This window comes from Zootoca vivipara, chromosome 3 (genome assembly GCF_965207765.1).
Source record: "Zootoca vivipara chromosome 3, rZooViv2.hap1.1, whole genome shotgun sequence".
Lineage (NCBI taxonomy): Eukaryota > Metazoa > Chordata > Lepidosauria > Squamata > Lacertidae > Zootoca > Zootoca vivipara.
The window spans coordinates 12268762-12293813 of record NC_142586.1 but is presented as its reverse complement, the minus strand read 5'-3'; the positions used below and the strand labels follow the sequence as shown (position 1 = coordinate 12293813).

General features: G+C 44.3%; 1 protein-coding gene across 2 annotated transcripts in view; it reads left to right on the top strand.

The window, feature by feature from the left end:
* Positions 1-18551: 18551 nt before the first annotated feature.
* PAK5 (p21 (RAC1) activated kinase 5) overlaps positions 18552-25052 on the top strand; it is a 59065-nt gene continuing 52564 nt past the window's right edge. The window contains exons 1-2 of one of the 2 annotated variants that reach the window (XM_088665593.1): positions 18552-18602; positions 24905-24986. In XM_088665593.1, coding sequence (XP_088521719.1) covers positions 18552-18602; positions 24905-24986 — 133 coding nt within the window. Of the gene's footprint in view, positions 18603-24904; positions 24987-25052 lie in introns of those variants that run through there. The other variant, XM_035110085.3, reaches the window with a different exon arrangement.

Here is a 25052-nt window from a genome sequence, read left to right as displayed (position 1 = left end):
ACTTAACATCCACACTTCCTTCTTTCCCCCCTGCTGCCCCCCCTAATTCGCTGAATTCTACAAAATGCCAAACACTAGAATTACCATTTTTCAACCCTTTGTCAGTTTTTATTCCCCTTAAATTCTGACCCAAGTATGGATCCTGTTCTCCCTCTCTCACTAGGAGAACAATGTTCTGTAGTGGATTTTGGTGCTTTTTTACATCAGCTTGATCTTTCCCCATTTCTTCTTTAAGATCCTTTTGACCCAAGCATGGGTCTTCCCCCCCTCCCCCACTGAGAGAACAATGTTCCATGCTGAATCTCGGAAATTTTTTACAACAGCTTGATCTTTCCCTTCCATTTCTTCTTTAAGATCATTTGCATTGTCCAACACAGCTAAATGTTCAACTTTCTTCCCTTTCTCTATACTCTCTGGTATGCCCATTCTTTTTTCCATTTCCACTCATTGCTGGTTCATCCTTTCAATCTGTTATGTATTCTGTTGCACCTCGCTTCTGATTTCCCATAACAATTTTAAAAGTTCCTCTTGAAAGTCAGGAAACTCAGGTGTTGTTTTGTCTGCTGGCATCTTACACGTCTCAAATTTCACGGGCACAACCAAGGTTGCAAAACAGGAAATGGCATAGTTTATGTCTCCAAACTTCAGAAACAAAAGTTATATCCAAACTGGTTGCGAAATAGCATTATAAGTTCTTCATACTTTAAGACTCTTATAGCCATTTATGGAAAGAGCATTTAGCAATCTTATTGCTCACTGTCATATAATTTGTGTTCTCTTCACTGCTGACAGTTCACAACCTCAGAGAGGTAAACAAATTCCTTTCTTTTGTGACATCATAATGGTGGCTCGCTGATCCCTCCGGGGTGCCAACTCCAGTGTACAAGGGGGCTTTCCCCAATCCAAAAAAAATCTTTACGGGGATTTTAATTAACTTCAACACTTTTCCCCTTTACCCTCCCTCAAGGGAGGAGTTTAGGTCCAATCTTTGGGAATTTAAAGCTTTCTAAATATCTTTCCTGCTTCGGGAAAGGTAACTGCTTCTCAAATCTCTCAATGGGGGAGATCGACTTCTGTATTTAAATCTCCTCCAATGGCCAATATTCGGATTACGCACGGTGCAGTCCTTAAATTTAAAAGTTGCTTTGGAAGACTTGACTGCTGATACCGCTCATTCTTGCAGCTTCACGCTGTCAGGGGAAACGTCGTTTTCCGATACGCTGGGGCTCTGACTCCCTCGCTCTCGGGGGCTCAAAACAGAACCTTACCAGGGAGAGAGGAGTCCGCTTTTTGTGCCTGCCGGACGATCATGTCCCCAAAACGCTCGATTTGGGGTTCTTTAGGGGGTCTTCTGCACTGGAGCAGTTTTCCCCATCCCTGACACGCCAAGGTCCGCTCCGCCGAACGGACCTTCGACTTATGGCGGCTTCTCGATCAACCGGAAGTTCCATTTTTTGTTTGTTTTTGTTTCCCATTGAAACAATGAGTCAACTAATTTGTGTGTCTTGTTGGACTGCTGATAAAACGGTAGCCCCTGTCATTTCTCTCTGAAACATGAAGTGAATGATTGATGCCTCAAAGGGGTAGTAGAACACCTGGGAAAAGAAACTGGGGCCGAGAGATTATAATTGAACCATTGCCCTTGGAGGGAGAGGCTTAAACAGTCCCTACTGTTTCTGTAACATTCAGAACCTCCCACCCCAGCATTTCATTTAGCCTCTAGTTCCACATACCTAAAGGAGAGAGAGAGAGAGAAAGAAAGAAAGAGAGAGATCCCTTAGGTATGTGAAACTAGAGGCTAAATTATACATATACCATGAACAACATTGCCTTGTGCCTCATGGCAAGCTGAGAGGACTTTCAAAATGATTTGTATTGTTTTGTGTGTGTACCAGCTTCATCTGGTATGCAGGCTGAGACCCTGCCTGCCTGCAGACTGTCTCGCCAGAGTGGTGCATGCTCTGGTTATCTCCCGCTTGGACTAGTGCAATGCGCTCTACATGGGGCTACCTTTGAAGGTGACCAGGAAACTGCAATTAATCCAAAATGTGGCAGCTAGACTGGTGACTGGGAGTAGCCGCCAGGACCACATAACACCGGTCCTGAGAGATCTACACTGGCTCCCAGTACGTTTCCGAGCACAATTCAGAGTGTTGGTACTGACCTTTAAAGCCCTAAACGGCCTCGGTCCTGTATACCTAAAGGAGCGTCTCCACCTCCATCGTTCATCCTGGACACTGATATCCAGCTTCTGAGCTGACTGGTATAGTGTAACACTAAATCATGTTGAAAGCAATGAGACCCAAGTATATGACATTCAATGTTATGATTTATGGGTTTGCAAATGCACTGCTACAAGTCAAACGTTATATTTTACTAGTGGTCAACTCATTTTGTGTTAAATACTGCGAGCAACTAGAGAGGAGCTGCAGGCATTTTTCAAACTTAAAAACACACCCAATGATCAGGTTCTGTCCAACAAGCTGTGCAGTATCAAATATCAAGTGCTCATCTGACATTCAATAGGTGTAGATTAGAATATCTGTTGTTCTTGATTTTTTTTTTTTTTGGCTCATATCGAATAACAGGTTGCTGAGGAAGATTTTTGCGGGCAAATGCATTTCGGCATCTCTCCCGCCCACCCTGTTTTCCAAATCAAATGCCTTCAAATACAGACACGCACATGCCTAGAGCTTCGATTCTTTTTTGTTCTCACCAGGTTTTTGAAATACTTCCTTGCCCACTGCCCAAGAGTTGGCATCTTTTCAACCTCCATCAGAATAACTGAACAAAAAAAATAGTGGCATTTCAAATAGAACCAGGAGGCCTTCCGTAAATGATAAACCAGCTGGAGTGTTGGATTTGTCGCCGCTGAGGAGTGTGTTGATTTGAGTTCCCATTGTTGCCTTTTTGTGGAAGGCAGGCAGAAGGGCCTGCCCACAGGCCCTTTGTTTACCACCCAAGAGCCGTCTGTCATGAAATATTAGTTAGGCATCATGTGGGTTTTGCAATTTGAAATGATAACTATCACAATGCATTTCTGCAATCAGGCTGCCTTTTACTACAGGAGACCAAGGATCTGTGTTAATACTTCCCATGAAAACCACCTCATAAAGTGAATGTGTTTTTTTTTTAATATATATATATATAATATAGTGATGATGATATTTTTTAATGACCATTTCCATTTCTGGTTGTGTTTTATTTTTACACAGGCAACTTTAAAATTACATCGAAATCCCTATATATTCTGCCACCTTAAATTCTGAGGTCCTAAAACCATGTATGCAGATTTAGATTGGAAATTCTGACCCTAACATAAAGGAGTAGGCAAATACTCATATCCAAGGCTTAGTGGAGAACTTTGAGGCTTTTTTTACTTTCCCCTTTTTTACAGTCAAGTGGTGTATACATTTTGTGAATAAATAACAAACAAACAAACAGTGAAATTTGTTTATTCTACTTTACAAAGTCCTGACCAGAACTTCTTATTCTTAGTGTTGTCAGTGGTTCTAAGATACTTGTGCACTCAATCGCACCTTAGTTTTAGTAAAGACTGTGGTCTCTGCCCCAATGGGATTACAGTCTAAAAATCAATAGTGTAAAAACACTGGTTTTTGTTATTGTTTCTTTCATTGGGAAACAGATCGTGAGAATAGGATACAATCTCATCAATACCAACAAACAGTAAGATATGATTGGCCCTCTTCTATTAAATGCATTCTTTTTTCCATTTATGCTTAAGAGGAAACGAAGGCATTCAAGCAGCAATCCTATATCAACTTAGCTGGGAGTTAAGTCTAATTGAGCACAGTATAACTGAGGGTAGGTAACAAATCTAAACAAGAAGAGCAATAATAATGGTGTTGGGAATTGTAGCTTTGTGAGGGGTAAATTACAGTTCCTGGGATTCCCAAGGAAAACCATGTTTGTTAAATGTGCTTTAAATATATGGCGTGGATGTAACCCTATTTCACCGCTAGCAATGGGACAGGATTCTTCACTGCACCTGATTGTAGACTTGTTAATAATAATAATAATAATAATAATAATAATAATAATAATAATTTTATTATTTATACCCCACCCATCTGGCTGGGTTCCCCCAGCCACTCTGGGCTGCTTACAGCACATAAAAAATGGTAAAACATTAGACATCAATAAAATTCCCAATACAGGGTTGCCTTCAGGTGTCTTCTAAAAGTCAGATAGTTGTTCCACAGGGCAGGCGCCACTACCAAGAAGGCCCTCTGCCTGGTTCCCTGTAACCTCACCACCCGCAGTGAGGGAACTGCCAGAAGGCCCTTGGAGCTGGACCTCAGTGTCCAGGCTGAACGATGCGGGTGGAGACGCTCCTTCAGGTATACTGGGCCGAGGCTGTTTAGGGCTTTAAAAGTCAGCACCAACACTTTGAATTGTGCCTGGAAACGTACTGGGAACCAATGTAGGTCTTTTAGGACTGGTGTCATGTCACCAGTCTTGCTGCCGCATTCTGGATTAATTGTAGTTTCCGAGTCACCTTCAAAGGTAGCCCCATGTAGAGCACATTGCAGTAGTCAGGAGGCACAGGGCAGGCCAAATGGCACATACAACTCTCGTGCCCTCCAACCTCCTGTTGTCACTCTCCCCCCCCCCCGCCTAGCTGCCTCATTCTGCTAAATGATAGGGCTGGCCCTAGGCATCCACTATAGCTCAGACGCTGCATGCAGAAAATTCAACCGCTAAGAGAAAAATCTCCCTCTCGAGAAGCAGTGTTGTGGCAGTATTCCTCAGCAGAAGAGCAAACAAACAGTAAGAAAGAAAGAAAATTAATAACCTTGATGACTAGAAAGGGTTATTTGCGTAGGAGTTTGCGGAGCTAAGGAAGACAGCTGCAGCCCAACACAGAGCCAAGCAAGCTTAAGCCCCATGATAACAAATGCATTTAACTGAAGTCAACTCTGGGTTGGATTGGGGGCCATTTTTTTTTGAAGGATTAGAATGCTTTACCCATGACCCGCAATGGAGCAGAGCAATCCAGACATGGGCAGAACTGTGAATGGTATTGGGTCAGGCAGAGCTTTCATTTCACCCAGATCTGCCAGCTAAGCTGGTGGACAGCGAAGGCCCCCAAATGGGCCTTACACAGGTGAAGAGAGAGTCACATTGAGTCAACTCAAGACTCCAAGCTGTTTTTGCTGTGTTCTCATGTGATGCGGTGATGGTCCATAGTTTGGATTAAGTGCTACATTATTTAAACACACACATACACGGCTGAGAGAACTGGGAGGGAACACCTGCAGGCTCCAGGGCCACCGTTTTCAATTTTCTGAAGATGCGCTGGAAAAGGAATTGTCCATAGCTATCACTGAACAGCTTTACAGAAAACTTGGCCCATCTCAGGTTTATACTGCTGCTTTCTATTTGTCTCGGTGGGTCCCCAGCCATAATCCTTTCTTTCATTGTTCTTGAAGGAAACAGTTTGATGCAGCCGGGGGGGGGGGGGGAACAGTACAGCACTCCCATAATAAGGTCTTTCTCTGAGAGAGCAGATGAAAGAAAATAGATAATCGGGGCTTCAAACCTCCCACTGTGCACCTGTCAATCAGTGTCAAAAGGCAGCAGAGAGATGGCTCTGGGCTGAGCCGTAATCATCCTGATCAGAGCGGGAGAGAAGGCTTGATTAAATTTGCCAGAAGCAGTTCTGCATCTATCGCTTACATTGCTGCAGGTACGTTTACAGGTGCTCCAAGATTAGATCCTTTAAATTATTATTTCATTCCAATGTTTTCTTGTTTTTGTCTGCATTCCTTAATGGTAAAGGACCCCTGGACGGTTAAGTCCGGAGAGAAGCAACTATGGGGTTCCTACACTCATCTCGCTTTGAGACCGAGGGAGCCGGGAGCTGTGGCCAGCAGGACTAAACCGCTTCTGGTGCAAAGGAACACCGTGACAGAAACCAGAGTGCACGGAAATGCCATTTACCTCCCCGCCGGAGCAGTACCTATTTATCTACTTGCACTGGTGTGCTTTCAAACTGCTAGATTGGCAGAAGCTGGGATAGAACAATGGGAGCTCACCCCGTCGTGGGGATTCGAACCGCCAACCTTCTGATCAGCAAGCCGAAGAGGCTCAGTGGTTTAGACCACAGCTCCACCTGTGTCCCAGTGACTTGGGGCCAAAGTAGACATGACATTTATTCCATAGTATGGTGTTGCCTAGCTTGTTCCACCCTCATTTCATTAATAACTGGTGGAAGCAGCAGAGCTGGATTAGGTCCCTGTTAGAATTGGATTTCCCATGCTTGCTATCACAATGGGAGGGAGAATGCTTCCATCAGAGCCTATGGGAGCTTTCTTCTCATTGCTAACATGGGGTGGGGATTCTTGATTGACATCATGACCAGGGTAAATGGTTAAAGCGCCCCACCCCCTATGCCTTAGTCCTGATCCAACTAGCTCCACTTCCTGTGTCAGCTAACTTTAAAAGAAACTACAGCAACAACTGTGTAATAATAATAATAATAATAATAATAATAATAATTTATTATTTATACCCCACCCATCTGGCTGGGTTTCCCCAGCCACTCTAGGTGGCTTCCAACAGAAAAATAAAATACAGTGATCTATTAAACATTAAAAGCCTCCCTAAACAGGGCTGCCTTCAGATGTCTTCTAAAAGTCTGGTAGTTGTTTTTCTCTTTGACATCAGATGGGAGGGTGTTCCACAGGGCGGGTGCCACTTCCGAGAAGGCCCTCTGGCTAGTTCCCTGCAACTTGGCTTCTCGCAATGAGGGAACCGCCAGAAGGTCCTCGGTGCTGGACCTCAGTGTCCGGGCAGAACGATGGGGGGTGGAGACGCTCCTTCAGGTAGCATCTAACTATGTCATACTTTGGCTCCTAGTTGGCCAAACTTGGTGAGAAACTGGGGGAAGGTTAAGTGAAAATCGTGGGGATGGACAAGCTTTGGAAAAAGACATTCCAGAATGTTCCTTTTGGTTATTCCACACACTCCTAAGGTTCATTGGGAAGGGCCAGGTATCTTTTGGATTCGTCGAGTCTTCCCTGATAGAGTAGGATCGACCACAGAATGTGCAGGAAGTGTTGCTGTCATGTTAAATGGACTGGATTTGCCCTCAGAGCAGCATGGAGCTAAATCTGACTGGCTATGCAGTGTTTTGATAACCTGACATCAAATGCATCCGGTACTCAAGGAGAACTGAAAGAGAAGGGAATCAAAGGCAGCTACAAAAAATGTAGGGCTAGGTATTTTTTTTCTGGGCAGGTTTGTACCTCCTAAAATTACTGTTTTTGAGACAATAATTGAACCTGGAGAACCCTTTGGCTCAGCATTACAGAGAAAACATCCTGTCATGGCAGAACTCTCGCTAACTCTGTCGAGGCCGACTAAAATTATGGATTAGATCAGGCATCTCCAAACTTCGGCCCTCCAGATGTTTTGGACTACAATTCCCATCTTCCCTGACCACTGGTCCTGTTAGCTAGGGATCATGGGAGTTGTAGGCCAAAACATCTGGAGGGCCGCAGTTTGGGGGTGCCGGGATTAGATCAAGAGTAATGTAAATGATCAGAGAGAAAATATAAATACATTTCTATAAAAGAAGTTAGTTTCAAAATATGGAATCTTAAAACTGGAAGGGCTACACGGTGACCCAGTGTGGTGTAGTGGTTAGAGTGTCGGACTAGGAAACAAGAGCGCAGGGTTCAAATTCTGAATCAGCTATGAAATTTTGATTATTCCAATTGAACTGAACCAGCTGATAAAGTACAGACAATGAGACAAACACTTTGTTTTGGCTTTCCTATTAGCTTTGTGCAACATAATACTCTTTTTGTCTAGGAAGCTGTGACTCTGCATGACATTGTCCTCCCTGCCACTCTGCCCCCTACCTCCCAGTAAACAGCAGTGACCCTATGGTCAGGGGGAAAGGCTTAGCAACTCCTCCATACTCACCGAGCTGCTTCTGCATCCAGACAATTGCCATTTGTCCAGTGCTTTTCTTCAGGGGAGGGAGGTGCCAGTACTGCGTGTCCTTGAGTGCCCCCATTAAAAAAAGCACGGCATTTCTCACTGATATACCACCATGCACAATGAGTAAAAGTCTAACCTCACTTGTGGGGTGCCTCAGGGTTCCATCCTCTCCCCCATGCTTTTTAACATCTACATGAAGCTGCTGGGAGAGATCATCAGGGGGTTTGGCCTGGGTATCCATCAATATGCGGATGATACCCAGCTCTACCTCTCTTTTAAATCGGAACCAGTGAAGGCAGTGAAGGTCCTGTGTGAGTGTCTGGAGGCGGTTGGAGGATGGATGGTGGTTAATGGATTGAGGTTGAATCCTGACAAGACAGAAGTACTGTTCTTGGGGGACAGGGGGTGGGCTGGTGTGGAGGACTCCCTGTTCCTGAAGGACCAGGTGCGCAGCCTGGGAGTCATTTTGGACTCACAGCTGTCCATGGAGGTGCAGGTAAATCTGTATCCAGGGCAGCTGTCTACCAACTCCACCTGGTACGCAGGCTGAAACCCTACCTGCCCGCAGACTGTCTCGCCAGAGTGGTGCATGCTCTAGTTATCTCCCGCTTAGACTACTGCAATGCTCTCTATGTGGGGCTACCTTTGAAGGTGACCTGGAAACCACAACTAATCCAGAATGCAGCAGCTAGACTGGTGACTGGGGGCGGCTGCCGAGACCACATAACACCGGTCTTGAAAGATCTACATTGGCTCCCAGTACGTTTCCGAGCACAATTCAAAGTGTTGGTGTTGACCTTTAAAGCCCTAAATGGCCTCGGCCCAGTATACCTGAAGGAGCGTCTCCTCCCCCATCGTTCAGCCCGGACACTGAGGTCCAGCGCCGAGGGCCTTCTGGTGGTTCCCTCACTGCGAGAAGCAAAGCTACAGGGAACCAGGCAGAGGGCCTTCTCGGTAGTGGTGCCCGCCCTGTGGAACGCCCTCCAATCAGATGTAAAAGAGATAAATAATTACCTGACATTTAGAAGACACCTGAAGGCAGCCCTGTTCAGGGAAGTTTTTAATGTGTGCCATTTTAATGTATTTTAATTTTCTGTTGGAAGCCGCCCAGAGTGGCTGGGGAAACCCAGCTGGATGGGCAGGGTACAAATAATAAGTTTTTGTTGTTGTAGTTGTTACTTACTGAAGCAATATGGGATGTTCTCTCTCTCTGTTGAGCTTACTGGCTTTTCAAGCAAGAAATAACGCCCCCCCCCCATAGCAGAATTATTTGCTGTAGTGTTTGCTAGAATCACTCTTTTTTAAGAGGCAGGGTGCGACACTAAGCATGGAGAAGCTCTAGGGCTCTTCTGAGTGGGGAGAAAACAGCAAAAACCCAAATACCCCAGCATATTGCAGCTGATTTGAACCTGCCGATAAGTTACAGATGAGGAGGAAAACTCTTTGTGCCTGCCTTTCCTATTAGCCTTGTGTCACATATCACTCTTCTTGTCTAAGAGGCTGTATTTCTCAGGGCAGTCAATACATCACTCAAAAGAACAAGGAAATAGCTTTAACTTTTCGACTCCTTTGTTCCGAGTGGTAGCATCTGACACCTCCAGTTTACCATGGATACAAAGTGAAGCAATCCACTTTTGGGCAATTCACTAACATGGGCTTTAGTAACAATATTCCCAGCTTGTAAAACAGCAAATGAAAACCTGCACCTGAGAAATCAAATCAAAGCAAAATCTTCTATTAAAAAAACACATGTGCCTTAATATCTACTTTTCAATACCTCTCTGTTTTGTCCAGGGGTATCAAACACATATCTGTGTCTGAAGCCCCCAAAATTGGCTGTTCAGGAAATTACACTTGCGCTGTATCAGAAAACTGGCTTGTTGCAGGCATGTTTCATAACTATTTCTCTAAATGGCCTATCCAGGAGAGCAAGGTTTGACTCAATCGCAAGGTTGGAGCGAGGCTTTTCTGATCAGAGATTGTCAAATGCACAGAATTATATACAGTGGTACCTCTGTATATGAACACAATTGGTTCCGGAAGTCTGTTCATAAACTGAAGTGTTCATAAACTGAAGCGAACTTTCCCATTGAAAGTAATGGAAAGTGGATTAATCCGTTCCAGACGGGTCCGCGGAGTACTCAACCTGAAGTGTACTTAACCCGAAGCATGGGTGTAATTGGTTCCGGAAGTCTGTTCATAAACTGAAGCGTTCATAAACTGAAGCGAACTTTCCCATTGAAAGTAATGGAAAGTGGATTAATCTGTTCCAGACGGTCCGCGGAGTACTTAAACTGAAGCGTTCATAAACTGAAGCGAACTTTCCCATTGAAAGTAATGGAAAGTGGATTAATCTGTTCCAGACGGGTCCGCGGAGTACTCAACCTGAAGCGTACTTAACCCGAAGCATGGGTGTAATTGGTTCCGGAAGTCTGTTCATAAACTGAAGCGTTCATAAACTGAACGAACTTTCCCATTGAAAGTAATAGAAAGTGAATTAATCCGTTCCAGATGGGTCCGTGGCGTTCGTAAACTGAAAATTTGTAAACCGAGGTGTTCATAAACCGAGGTTCCACTGTAATATTGTTTATGATTCAAGGACAACCAATATATTTCTGTGAAGGAAATAGATTATATCTTAGCCAAGAAAGTGAAAAATGAAAAGGAAAAAAAATTATCTCTCTAAACTCAGGCTTACATTTGCCCCCTAGATTTAACCTTATTGTTAGTTTAGCGGCACAGTCCTGACTATGTCTATGCAGAAGCAAGTCCCACCAAATTTGATGGGACAGACTCCCAGGTAAGTGTGAGTAGGATTGCAGCTAAGGTACATCTTAGGGCAAATGACTTGTCCCAATACATCTGAATATGCATTTAGAGAAAGTGTGTGCTGGAACATAGCTCTTGGTGGTGAGAACAAGGTTTATAAAGATGATATAATTCTTGAGAAAGGGGACAGGTAGTTCGGGGGTGGGGAGAAGGATGGTAGGAATCACAATGCACTCCTACACAGCACATGATGCATGAACTCATTTTGCTCACTATTTTAAAAATAGGTGGTATATATTGTTGCTGAGCCAAAGCAACTCGCTGGCTTTGATGAACATCTTCAGAAGGGTTGAACAACAACTCCTTCTTTTGATTATTTTTCTGCACCAAATATGACAATGTGCACCTGTCCATTTACATTGCTTTCATTCTCTCTCTCTCTCTCTCTCTCTCTCTCTCTCTCTCTCTCTCTCTCTCTCTCTCTCTGTGTGTGTGTGTGTGTGTGTGTGTCTCCCTTCCCAAAATTTCCACTTATAGCAAAACAGTTTTTCAGATTTTCTGACACATTGTCATGCATTGTCAGTACCATTCAGCTAGTATTCCAGAATAATGTAGAGTGGTACCTTGGTTCTCAAACTTAATCCGTTCCGGAAGTCCGTTCCAAAACCAAAGCGTGCCAAAACCAAGGCATGCTTTCCCACAGAATGTAATGCAAAATGGATCAATCCGTTCCAGACTTATAAAAACAAACCCTAAAACATCCATTTAACATGAAATTTACTATCTAAGGAGACCATTGATCCATAAAATGAAAGCAATAATCAATGAACTGTACTATAAAATAAATAAGACAGTATTGTAGGTCAGCGTTTCTCAACCGCTGTTCCGCGGCACACTAGTGTGCCGTGAGACGCTGGCTGGTGTGCCGCGATGTGCGGCGACGAGAAGGGCGATTTGCATTGTCACGTGCCTGGCGGCCGCCAATACACAGCACTGACCCGCCGGAAAGCAATATTTCTCCTCCTCTTTCCCAAAGCTCAGTGCAAACGAGCCTGGCGGCCGCCAATACACAACACTAACCCGCCGGAAAGCAATATTTGGCAAGTGTTTCTTACAGTCATAATTATAATATAGGGCGGCACAGAGTTAAATTTTTTAACTTTTTTAATGGTGGTGTGCCTCGTGATTTTTTTCACGGAACAAGTGTTCCACACAGCTGAACTGGGTTCCACACAGTCACAAAAACAAATTAACTGGAAAAGCCTCAAAAACAAAGACGCAAAATAAATAGCAAAAACAAAAGCACCAAACTTAATCAGTTCCAGAAGTCTGTTTGACCTCCGAAATGTTCGAAAACCAAGGTGCAGCTTCTGATTGGTGCAGGCGCCCCAGAAACAATAGCTGACAGCCGCATTAAACATTTGGCTTCTGAGAAACGTTTGAAAATCGGAACACTTACTTCCAGGTTTTCAGAGTTTGGGAACCAAGGCGTTTGAGCTCCAAGGCATTTGAGAACCAAGGTACCACTGTATTCAAAAACCCGTTGTTGTTTTTTCCTACTGTAAGAAATTAAACTTTTTTTTAAAAAGATCTTGAACGGACCATCAATATTTTCAGATATGTGGCATGTGGACAAGCATCTTGTGTAGATTGGTGGGCGTGGTTTGGGAGATGCCTGTTCCAATCCACTTCTCTCTACTGTCAGTTTGTCATGTCTGTTTGGAAGAGAGATATGGCAGATAGAGATGATGGTGAAGGGCCCATGTCCGGCTCAGGATGACAGTGATTAGCTGCAAAGCAAACATTTGTCACCATAATCAGGTTCTCCATAATCCCACAGGGTCAGTCCTCTAGAATACTAGGCATTAAATAAATTAAATAGCTGTAGAATGGCTATCCCTGTGTGCATGCTCATACCTCCAACACTTACTGGTTGGAAGAACTTGAGGGTATGTAAGGACTATGGCCATGAAACGATTTACCAGTTCAGGGACAACCTGCCATTAGTGTGGAAAGGAGAAACATTTTACACACACCTTAAAAGCAGGGGCATCTTACAAGCTGCACATAATCAGCTGCAGGTTCACTTTTAAAAACATCAGTTAAGTTAAAAAGGTAAAAGAGCTCTAGACGGTTAAGTCCAGTCAAAGGCGACTGTGGAGTTGCGGTGCTCATCTCGCTTTCAGGCCAAGGGAGCTGGCATTTGTCCACAGACAGTCATGTGGCCAGCATGACTAAACTGCTTCTGGTGCAATGGAACACCGTGACAGAAACCAGAGCCCATGGAAACACTGTTTACCTTCCTGCCACGGCGGTACCTATTTATCTACTTGCACTGGTGTGCTTTTGAACTGCTAGGTTGGCAGGAGATGGGACACAGAGCAACGGGAGCTCACTCCATCGTGGGGATTCAAACCGCTGACCTTCTGATTGGCAAGCCCAAGAGGCTTAGTGGTTTAGACCACAGCGCCACCCGCGTCACGAAGGTAAGCCTAGCAAGGGGCTGTAAAACACTTGTGCCAGAACTAGGACTGCTGTTGAACTAGTTCTCAGATTTTTTTCCTACTGTAAGAAAGACCACATTGCCACCCACATCAAACAGCACATGTCCCACTGTAAATGGTAAGCACAGAAAGGGCCCCCAACTCTTTACCTTTCAATGGCTTCGTTTGCCTTAAGTGATGTCACCACAGAGCCAAATCTGATTGGGTACATAGCACAGACATACCCACCCATCTGCTGTGATTGGCTGGGATCACCTCTGTGATGAATCTAGGAAGCTGAAACAAACAGTAGCCAAAGAGAAAAATAGCATTGAAGCAGCACTATCGGGGGCAGGGGGGGAGAGATAGAGAATGTGAATAAATAGATCTTGGATAATATTCACAAGTGGGTTGTTGTTGTTGCAGGGGGTGGTGTTTCTGTCCTCCAGAAATCACTATTTTGGGGCCAAAATTGTGAGAATATATAGTCTTCGTATACTACAGGCAGAGCTGCAGCTGGTGAGGAGAGATTGCTGTCGAAACCTCTCTAGCTCCTCCAGAGCACCTCCTCCCATTCCTTATCTTTCTGCATAGATGCCAGGATTCAGTGGGTTGCGTAAGTGCTTTCTGTTTAAAGAGTTTGCTTCTCAGCTGCCGGGTGCTGGGAGCATCTGCTTAGAGAAGACATCCACTGTGAAAATACAGAATATTTGCCTCTTTGTGGTTGACAGCCTGGCAATGTGGTCTGCTAGAGAACTGCCACGGAAAGTGAGATGTTGCAATTAGTAGTTCGGGGGTCTCTTAATACCTCCCCCCTGCAGAGTCTGCCAACAATTGACTGAAAGATTTAATTAAATTGAAACAGGGAATTAAACATTCGGCTGCTGATACTAGAAGCCTTGCAAGATGTTTCAAAATGGCAAAAACAAAACCGGTTGTGTGCATATTTACCAGTTTTAAAGGTGCTTTCAGATCAGGGCTGCACTCTCAAACAGCCATAGTTTGTTCACCTACTTTTTATGGGGTATCCACATGATGCAAGGGAGCAGGTGGCATTGTGGTCTAAACCACTGAGCCACTTGGGCTTGCTGATCAGAAGGCCGGCAGTTCGAATCCCCATGACGGGGTGAGCTCCCGTTGCTCTGTGTCCCATCTCCTGCCAACCTAGCAGTTCGAAAGCACACCAGTTCAAGTAGATAAATAGGAAGGTAAACGGCATTTCCGTGCACTCTGGTTTCCATCACGGTGTTCCATTGTGGCAGAAGCGGTTTAATCATGCTGGCCACATGACCCAGAAAGCTGTCTGCGGACAAACACCGGCTTCCTTGGCCTGAAATGACATGAGTGCTGCATCCCATAGTCGCCTTTGACTGGACTTAACCGTCCTGGGGTCCTTTACCTACACAAAGTAGTCATTCTACTCCAGCTCCCAGCAGCCTTAGCCAGCATGACCAATGATCAAGGAAGATGGGATTTGTCGCCCAACAAAATCTGGAGAACCACAGCTTCTTCATCCATTTTCTGCTCCCCCCCCTCACCCCAAATGTTTCTACCATCCTGAGTGCTATGCGAAGGACTTTCTTTTGTCTCCCTTGTATGCACATAGAGACTGATATCCTAGTGGCTTAATAAAACTATAAAAACCATACAATGCTATAAATCACAGAGTCTTTGTCTTAGAAGAAGACAAAAGAGGGCAATTCTTTAGCATCTTTCAGTGTTCATTCTTCAAGTAGCTATACACCACGAGAAGCATCTTTGCAATATTTCAAAGCAAATTGCTACATGCTCTCCCAAGCTTTTAATAGTAGCATCCTTTAGCATAGCACTGCATTAAAAGCTAAAGTGCATATTGTCTGAGAAATGGTGGCAAGAGTGGATATTTAAAGGCATTTTCCAAATGGGAGGAGTGCAAAGAGTGAAACGTGAAAGATCACAGGAATTGAAAACGCAAATATTTGCAACATAAGCAATGTATAAACATCTATGTAATTAATATATGTAGATATACAGTGGAACCTCGGTTTATGAACACCTTGGTTTACAAATTTTCAGTTTACGAACGCCACGGACCCATCTGGAACGGATTAATTCACTTTCTATTACTTTCAATGGGAAAGTTTGCTTCAGTTTATGAACGCTTCAGTTTATGAACAGACTTCCGGAACCAATTGTATTCATAAACTGAGGTACCACTGTAGAATGATGGAACACTGGTGGAATAATTGGAATAATCAGAGCTGGTAGTCGGAAGCATTGTCAAAACTTTACATTAGTACAGTTTTCATGCACCAAGCCGCATAAAATTACGTATCGTTGGATTACTGAATGATCTGTTGAAAGGAACGCTAACAGCAGAATCCTGCACAGGTCTATTTAGAAGTAAGTCCTATTGAGTTCAAAGGACTTATTTCTAGATGTATTCGTTTAATATATTTTTTCCTCACAAAAGTAATCCAAAATGACTTACAAAGTTGGAAAAAATGCTAAAACCAAATATAACAAATGTAACCAATAAAAGCCTAAAATACATATGTACAGATAAAAGACAGGTCTTACAGATCTGTCTAAAAGACGTCGCAAATATCAGAACCCCTTCAAATCAAGGGTCAAATGCCCAAGGGAGGGGGAAGGAAAGTTTTTGCTTCTTCCTGTCACCTAAAATATGCTCTGCAAAAAAATAGAGTAAACTGTATACAAACATGTGAATATTAGGATAAATTTGCACCGACACGTCAATGAATTTCCATGACCCTTGCTATTTTTAAAAAGCTTTTTTTTCATAATACAGGAAGATAAAATAAACTGATACAAATAAAAGCAAAAACAGAGAGAGGGTTTCTTTTTAAATTAATAAATTGCTAACTGATGTGGAAATGTGGAGAACTGAAATTAAGATTGGAAAATGAGAAATGGAGATAAACTAAATCAGAAGACAATGGCAGGGCCACATCCTGCAGCAGAGAAGGAGTAGGAGAAAGCAAGGAAGGATTCTCTGTTGAGTAGAGCCCTCAGCACTTCAACATCTTCCTTTGGGTATTGCAAGCCCCAGGTGCCAGGACAAGTGGCTGCTAATGGATACCAAACATTTTATTTATTCTTTAGGAAGGCTTAGGGCTTATCCACCCTTCTTCATGTCCTGTAGCTTTCCCCTGGAGAAAAGCTCAGTTGGAGCAAATGACAATTTGGTGTTTTTTTTCCCCTGGATTGATGTTCGCTCGATTTAGAGCTAAGGAGTACAGGGCAAGCGTAATCCCTATGGCAGATAGTTGTTTCAGTGTTTGCCCTTCTGTACGATATTTGTACGGTGAAGTGTCTTTTCTATTTGTTTGTAAGAGTCACAGTCTGAACGAATAAAAAGTTAAGATACTCTCAAGGGCAGATAGCAGCTCATCAGAGTACAGTTGTGGATTGATGGGAGCTGCTGTGTAACGGCGAGGAACAGTTATACTAATGCTGCTCACTTTTCAATGTGCCCCGATTTTCGATTAGATGTGCCTTTTCTGCAGCTGCGTTAAGCTTTCCATGATCAGTTGGGGCCGAAAGCAAGTTCAGGCTTTGTTGCTGATCTTATCAACGAGGAAGACGAAAAATGTTTTAGCAGACAGAACATAGAGCTTCAAAATACAATGAAATAAGTGTGCACAATTAGAAACTCAAGAGATTCTTCTGACTAGTTAATATATGTAGGCAAACCTTTGGAGATAAAATGAAGCTTGGAAAGCCTAAATTGCAGGAGGCACGAATTTATATAATAGAGACCGGTTTCATTACATCTCATTCAACTGGGATCGTAATACACAATATGGATGTAACTGTCCATATGTGGCAGGAATGGTGAAACCATGATGCCCGAAGATTTTCCCAAGGGTGTTTTGCCAGGACCAGCTCTACCATTAGATGTAGCGAGGCACCTCTTGTCAGATAGCTAACCTATGGTTACCAGATTTTTTTCAATGAATCCGCGGACACTTTTTTTTAAAGAAGCTGAGTAGCAACAGGGAGTCAGTAGTGGGGATGGTGAGGCAAAAGACCCTGGGCCCAAGCACACATGCATATTGTATAAAGGTGCACCCTGTGAAACATAAATGCACAGTTTTTTTTTTAAAAAAACTGGGCAACGGCACACCACACACCCATGACTCCTGAGTCTTCCCCAATCTCCTTCCCCCTTTGTTTTGACTGATCAGGAAGGCTCGGGAGTCACGGGTGGGCGGCTGTTGCCCAGGAGGGGCCAGCCTGGTAGCGCAGTTGGCTCTGGCTGGCTTCAGGAGCTGCTCACTGCCGTGGCGCCCGCCAATTTTCCTGTGCTCCGGGCTGCTGAGGCTTCCGCTGCCATGTTTCCCGGGGACAGATTTGCAAATCTGGGGACATTCCGGGGGCAGAATTTGTCCAGGGACAGATTTGCAAATCTGGGGACATTCCGGGGACGGAATTTGTCCAGGGACAGATTTGCAAATCCGGGGACTGTCCCCAGGAACCGGGGACGTCAGGTAACCCTAAATTAACCTGCTATGTGCCTATTAAGCTAGCCTGCAGCATTGCTTTCCAGATAAGTAAAAAATAGTCAATGCAATGGTCAAACATAAAGTGCAATGAAACTCATATATATATATATATATATATATATATATATATATATATATAGTATGGAACTAAATTAAAATTGAAGTGAAAATTGCCCATCACAAATTTCCACCACAAAACGAATTTAATTCATTTTGTTTGTTTGTTTATTATTGCATTTATATTGCACATTTCCCCCCATGGAACTAAAGATGGCACACTAGGCTCTCCCTTTCCTTGTTACGGGAACTACTTTCAGATGTAATTTGGAGATTTTTCAATCAATCAATCAATTAGTAAATCTGAATTAGTTCATTTCATGTACTGAGTTTACTGAATGCCCCATTAATTAACAGTCACCAAAAAACAAGTGAAACCTGTGTACGTTTTGCCATTCCTAGATACAATAAACTTTAATGCCAAAGGTTACAGTGCCTAGATCCCATTTGACACTAAATGTTCACTGGTAGCTGAAACCAGGACCTAGGTTCATCAGCTACCAGTGAACATTTAGTGCAAAATGCCATGCTTTGACATCAACATCTCTCAACTTCAAGGAAGGACAATATTTGCAGCAGGGACTAGGCAAACTTGTATCATTGTTCTGTGCTTATCTCATGCTGAGCAGTCAGCAACCTTAAAGCAGATGAAGGGGAGGAAAATTAGAGCCTGTAGCACTCATCTGGTGCACTGAGCAGAGGCCACAGTCCTCTGAAAGTGGCATCTTTGGATAGAATACTTGGAAGCAAGAGATGTTCAGAAATGGCTGCCCCCCAGATTGTACTGGGATTGGATGCTGTTGCTCTTTGGGAGGTGAGTGAAACAAGCAAACAAAAATCCTCTTTGTAGAAGCAGTTCTTATTCACAAATCCGTATTGGCTTGCATTTGATGTAGATTAATTAATTTCTCAGATTTAGCAGTATTCAAGGGTCCGGTGTGTTATGTTAAGGCAAGTGAGAGCTGGTCTTGCTTTTATTTATATTTTGCTTGAGCAGGGGACATCAGGCTTTCTTCCTGCTTAACAAGTAGGGCTTCTCAGATAGTAAAAAGTAAAGGTTGTGGCTGGCTGCTTTCCTTGTCCTCTTTAAGAAAGACTGTAAAGGTACCCCTGTACCCCTGACCGTTAGGTCCAGTCGCAGATGACTCTGGGCTTGTGCGCTCATCTTGCTCTATAGGCCGAGGGAGCTGGCGTTTGTCCGTAGACAGCTTCTGGGTCATGTGGCCAGCATGACTAAGCCACTTCTGGCAAACCAGAGAAGCTCACGGAAACGCCGTTTACCTTCCCGCTGGAGCGGTACCTATTTATCTACTTGTACTGCGTGCTTTCAAACTGCTAGGTGGGTAGGAGCTGGGACCAAACAACAGGAGCTCACCCCATTGTGGGGATTCGAACCGCCGACCTTCCGATCGGCAAGCCCTAGGCTCAGTGGTTTAGACCACAGCACCACCCGCATCCCTGTAACAAAGACTATAGTCTAGAATAATTCCTGAAGGGCTTACATGTAACTTTCCCTGTTGCAAGTGTATCATAGAATTGTAGAGTTGCAAGGGACCATGCTGTCATCTAGTTCAATTAACCTCCTGCAATGCTGGAATCTCAGCTGACACATCCATCCAACCTCTGGTTAAAAGCCTCCAAAGGAGAGTCCATCACCTCCCAGGGGAGTCCATTCTACTGCCAAACAGCTCTTACTGTCAGGTGGTGCTGTGGTCTAAAAGACTGAACCTCTTGGGCTTGCTGATCAGAAGGTTTGAATGCTGCTCCAAGTCAACAGGGATAGCTAACATGGTGCCATCCAAAGGGTGTTGGACTACAACTCATATCCCTGGGATGCGGGTGGCGCTATGGTCTAAACCACTGAGCCTCTTGGGCTTGCTGATCGGAAGGTCGGAGGTTCGAATCCGCACAACAGGTTGTGCTCTCATTGATCTGTCCAGCTCCTGCCAAACTAGCAGTTCGAAAGCATGCCAGCGCAAGTAGATAAATAAGGCAGGTAAACGGCATTTCTGTGTTCTCTGGTTTCCGTCACAGTGTTATATTGTGCCAGAAGTGGTTTACTCATGCTGGCCACATGACCCGGAAAGCTATCTGCAGACAAACGCCAGCTCCCTCAGCCTGAAAGTGAGATGAGCGCTGCAATCCCATAGTTGCCTTTGTCTGGACTTAACCGTCCAGGGGTCCTTCCCCCCCCTTTTTTTACCTTTAACTTAAAGGATTCCTAGGAGGCTTATATTACTAGATAGTGGCCACTCTGGAAGGCTTATATTAGTAGGTAGTGGCACCCGCCCTGTGGAACGCCCTCCCACCAGATGTCAAAGAGAAAAACATCTACCAGACTTTTAGAAGACACCTGAAGGCAGCCCTGTTTAGGGAAGCTTTTAATGTTTAACAGACCATTGTATTTTATTATTTTGTTGGAAGCTGCCCAGAGTGGCTAGGGAAACCCAGCCAGATGGGTGGGATATAAATATTTTATTATTATTATTATTATTATTATTATTATTATTATTATTATTGACTCACTGTGATAATTTTACACAGGACAAAGCTGCAACTGTTTTGTTTTGTTTAAAAAAAATGCAAAGAGATGCTGGTCTGGGAAAACATGCAAACTATGTTTAGCAAAGCAACTAACTTTGCAAGGCAGTTTGTTTGTAAAGAGGTAACAGGAAATTCCAAACAACCTGTTTCTTGAGCTTTCATCCTGAGCTGCTTGCAGAATGGTTAGATGACCGCTGCCTATTTAAGGAGCATGTGTTCTGATTTGTATGCAAGAAGATTAGATGGGTCGTGCAAGATACACGTTGCACCAGACTTCCCATTTCATTTCCCTAACACTTTCCTTATCGCAGAAAGATCAATCTTTAGGAGAAGTGGGTACGTTGCACAAGACCTCCCAATCAACTATAATTGCACAGCTTGAATTTGTTGGTTTGCGGGATTGAATCGCACCCAAAAATAGAGACTGCCTGGAAGCGCCAGGCATGACAGTTTCTAATTTTGCTCTATACACTGGGGTTTTTTTAGTTGCTTGTGTGTGTGTGTGTGTGTGTGTGTGTGTGTGTGTGTTGTAGAAGTGGGATTGGCAGGGGCACACACACCAGCACAGGCCATCCTAGAAGACTAATCCAATTGCATTGCTCTAGCTGTGCACCATGTAGCACAAAATGTTGCATTGGCTGCATCAGTATGGGCAGGTTCGCGCCATAGATTTTAAGCACGTGTAAATCACATGGCTTATCCCCGCAAATCCTGGGAACTGTAGCTTGTTAAGGTTGTTAGAAATCGTGCCTGAGGAAAAAACTACACTTCCCAGGATTCTTTGCATGTGCTTTAGATGTATGGTACAGATTTCCCCTATGACTTCTGGAAAGACCTGATTGAGAGATGCCTCCATGAACCTTGCTGTATGCTTCAAAACATTCTGTGCTGCTGCTGCTGTAAACACATGCAGAAATAACCTTCCATGGCATTCTGCCTTGTGGAAAGTCCCACTGACCAAAGAAATGGGAATTTGCTCTGCTCACTGTGTTTCTATGAAAAAAAAAACCCATGGTATTTTGTCTCACTTCGATGTGACTTGAATCCTTGAAATGTTGCAGGCAGCACGACTGTGTTGCTCATAGTATACTGCAATCAGGATTATGGAGACTGTTGTGTACATAGGATGATGCCAGATCTAGATGATTTTTATACTTCTTCTGCCCCTTGATCCACATATTCTTTGTTAGCATCACTCTATAATTTGGTTTCATTACAAGCAGCATTCATTTCTTGGATATTTAAGAAATGGTGCTTAATTACAATTGGCACTCTAGGAGAGATGCAGCTGAGTATACTGGACATTTTGCAAGATGAACATCTTGGCTTGGCGTTAGAGGACCATTGAAACCGAACAGCATTGTATGATCCTTTCGGCTGCAATTTTGTCAATTATCCAGAACACATAGCATCAGGGTCCTCTGCAGATATAAAACCAGTGATTTCAGTGGAGCTCTGCCAATTTTCATCAGCTGGCCATCATTAATAGAGAAGATGCAGTCTGAGAAAATTTTCAAGACTTCTTTTACAGCTTGAATGCGGGGCAAATTGATTTCACACTTCTGCTGCAACTATAAGATCTTCGTTTCAATTAGAGAAAGGCTCAATTAATGCTAATACATTTCATTAATGTAGAAATAAATTTCAGACTTCTGGTTCAGATTTTCCCCTTAGGCAACTGCAAACATGCATTCATTACTCCTCTCACCCATCTTTCTCCCCTGATAAATCACCACCATCTCTGTCCTTGACACATCAGTATCATTGACAATATTTTCTCTTCTAATACAGACCAGGGAAAAATGGTAATTTTCTTAGGACCTGTATTTTGTTATGCTGCACACAACACTGTGTAGAGACTTTCTTCTGGGTATAGCCTTTTCAAAAAGAGATGCGTGCTATTTTGTGAGTCTGCGTTGGACCAGAGACTGTGGGCACATCCACACCACAGAATTAAACTGTTTATCGAGTTTATTGAGCATCCATCCTGATCTGCTTTTGCAGACACTGAGGTCCAGCGCCGAGGGCCTTCTGGTAGTTCCCTCACTGCGAGAAGCGAAGTTACAGGGAACCAGGCAGAGGGCCTTCTCGGTAGTGGCGCCCTCCCTGTGGAACGCCCTCCCACCAGATGTCAAAGAAATAAACAACTATCTGACTTTTAGAAGACATCTGAAGGCAGCCCTGTTTAGGGAAGCTTTTAATATTTCATGAATTATTGTATTTTAATATTTTTCTGGAAGCAACCCAGAGTGGCTGGGGAAACCCAGCCAGATGGGTGGGGTAATAATAATAATAATAATAATAATAATAATAATAATAATAATTTATTATTTATACCCCGCCCATCTGGCCGGGTTTCCCCAGCCACTCTGGGCGGCTTCCAACAAAAACATTAAAATACACTAATTTGTTAAATTTGTTGTTGTTGTTGTTGTTGTTGTTGTTGTTGTTGTTGTTGTTGTTGTTGCTGCTGCTGCTGCTGCTAAGCTTAAACTGAGGGTTCTGATCTTTCCTGAGCATTCATTCTGATTTGCAACTAGCATTCATCTTGAATTCATCCTGATTTACATGTGTGGTGGCAGCAGAGCATTGTAATCAGAGCCGTCTTTCCGATAGGGCTTAGTCGTGCATCCTCTCGGAGCACCCCAGCGAGTGGGGGAGCTACACGGCTTTGCAGGCGGCCTCCCCTTTCCCTGCACTCCCGCCAGCTGCGCCCCGCCAACCATATGGCTGGAAGGCATGCAGCTTGCCTCCCAAGCCTCCGCGGGAGGAGAGCGATCCCTGCAGAGGCTTAGGATGGAAGCTGCGCCCCACCAACTACAGTATATGGCTGGTGAGCGTGGAGCTTCCTTCCCAAACCTCTGTGGGGATCGCTCTCCTCTCAAGGAAGCTTGGGAGGGAAGCTGCGCTCTCCTCCCATGATGCTTGGGAGGGGCACAACTTCCCTCCCAAGCCTCTGCGGGGATCCCTCTCCCACAGCGACATGGCTGGCAGTGTGCAGCTTCCCCCCCCCCACTACCCATGGTAATTTGGGGGTGCTGGGCAAATATTTTCACCTTGGCGTCGCATCTGGTAAAGATGGCCCTGATTGTAATCCAGTTTATTTGTGCTAAACAACTTTTATAGCAGTATAGGCTAGTCCGTTAGGGCAAATACAATGCTCCACTGACCTCAGTTTGCCCTCACCCATGTTCCACCTGCTTGCCTTCATATTCCATCTGGCCCAGAAGGTGGCACTGAATGTCAGCTTCCTCTTCCTTGGTCTTAGAGCTACCATGATTAAACTCAGTGAGGAGAAGAATGGGGGAAGAGCTAGAATTGGTTGGGTCTGCCTGCCATTGGCTCTGCCTTAGCCTACTGTTGACCTCCCTTCCCTCTGCCTAATAATAATAATAATAATAATAATAATAATAATAATACTTATACCGCATCCATCTGGCTGGGTTTCCCCAGCCACTCTGGGGGGCTCCCAACAGAATAGTAAACCACAATAAAACATCAAACGTTAAAAGCTTCCCTAAACAGGGCTGCCTTCAGATGTCTTCTAAAAGTCAGATAGTTGTCTATTTCCTTGACATCTGATGGGAGGGCGTTCCACAGAGTGGGCACCACCACTGAGAAGGCCCTCTGCCTGTAAGTCGCAAGAGGTACCAGTCACAACGTGCAGCCCCCCAGAAAAATATTGGAAGTCTGGAGATGACCAAGTCCCCACCTACAGTCTGAAGTGGTCCAAGCCCAGATATGGGTTGGACACATTACTGAGAACAAGGCCCAGTTTCTCCTGGTGTGCAGTGGCTGAGGAAGGGGGCAGCAGCTGCCCCATTGGGACAACGCTCTCCTGGACAGATGCCTCCCCCTTGGGATGCTCGCATGGTCAGGCGCCAATTGGGACGATGGCTTGCATGGGTGGGCGCCTCCCCTTGGGACGCTTGCACGGGTGGGCATCACTCCATTGGGACAACGCTCATTTGGGCGGGTGCCTCCCCCTTGGGACACTCATGTGATGTGTCACACCCCCGTGTGTGATGTGCCACGCCCCCGCCACCCCAGGTACTGAAGCCCCTTCCTCCACGACTGCTGGTGTGATTCCCCTGAAGTGCTGGTTGCATGTTTACTGGATACCATTGACATGTCTTCGCTCCTGCCTTGGCTTGTCAGTTGCATCACTGGTGTAGATCTGTGTCACGTAGTGGGACAAATGACTACTGGGAGAATAAGAGAGCCAGGAGTCACACAGCATGTGAGGAATTGGAAACCAGTACTGTTGTGAGGAGCACCTGACTCTTCACTGGCTGTCAGCCAGAAAGCTAATACAGGCCTCACTTTTTTTTCCAGTGAGTGCTGTTTTAGAGGCTCTGTAATATCAGCTGATGCATGAAAAAAGGAAATACAAAAGTGGCTTTTATTGTGCGGGAGGCGGTGGAACATTGTTCCTCAAATGACAACAGTGTTTCTCTAGTTACCCTTTGCCAGCGTTTACTATTTCTGTACAAGCCCACATTGTCTTTGATGGTGTGTGTGTGTGTGTTTGTTTTATTTAGTTTTATTTATTTCATTGTGCATCTCTATTAGATGTTTCTCATGGGCCAACCATCCCGAGAAACCCTGCTGTGCTGTGGTGTGACCAGTGAAGGCATTTTCGACAATAAACAAGGTATTGTGTGCTTTGGAAGAAACATTGACAATGGCAAAGCCCAGATGGCTTGGAACCGTTTCAATG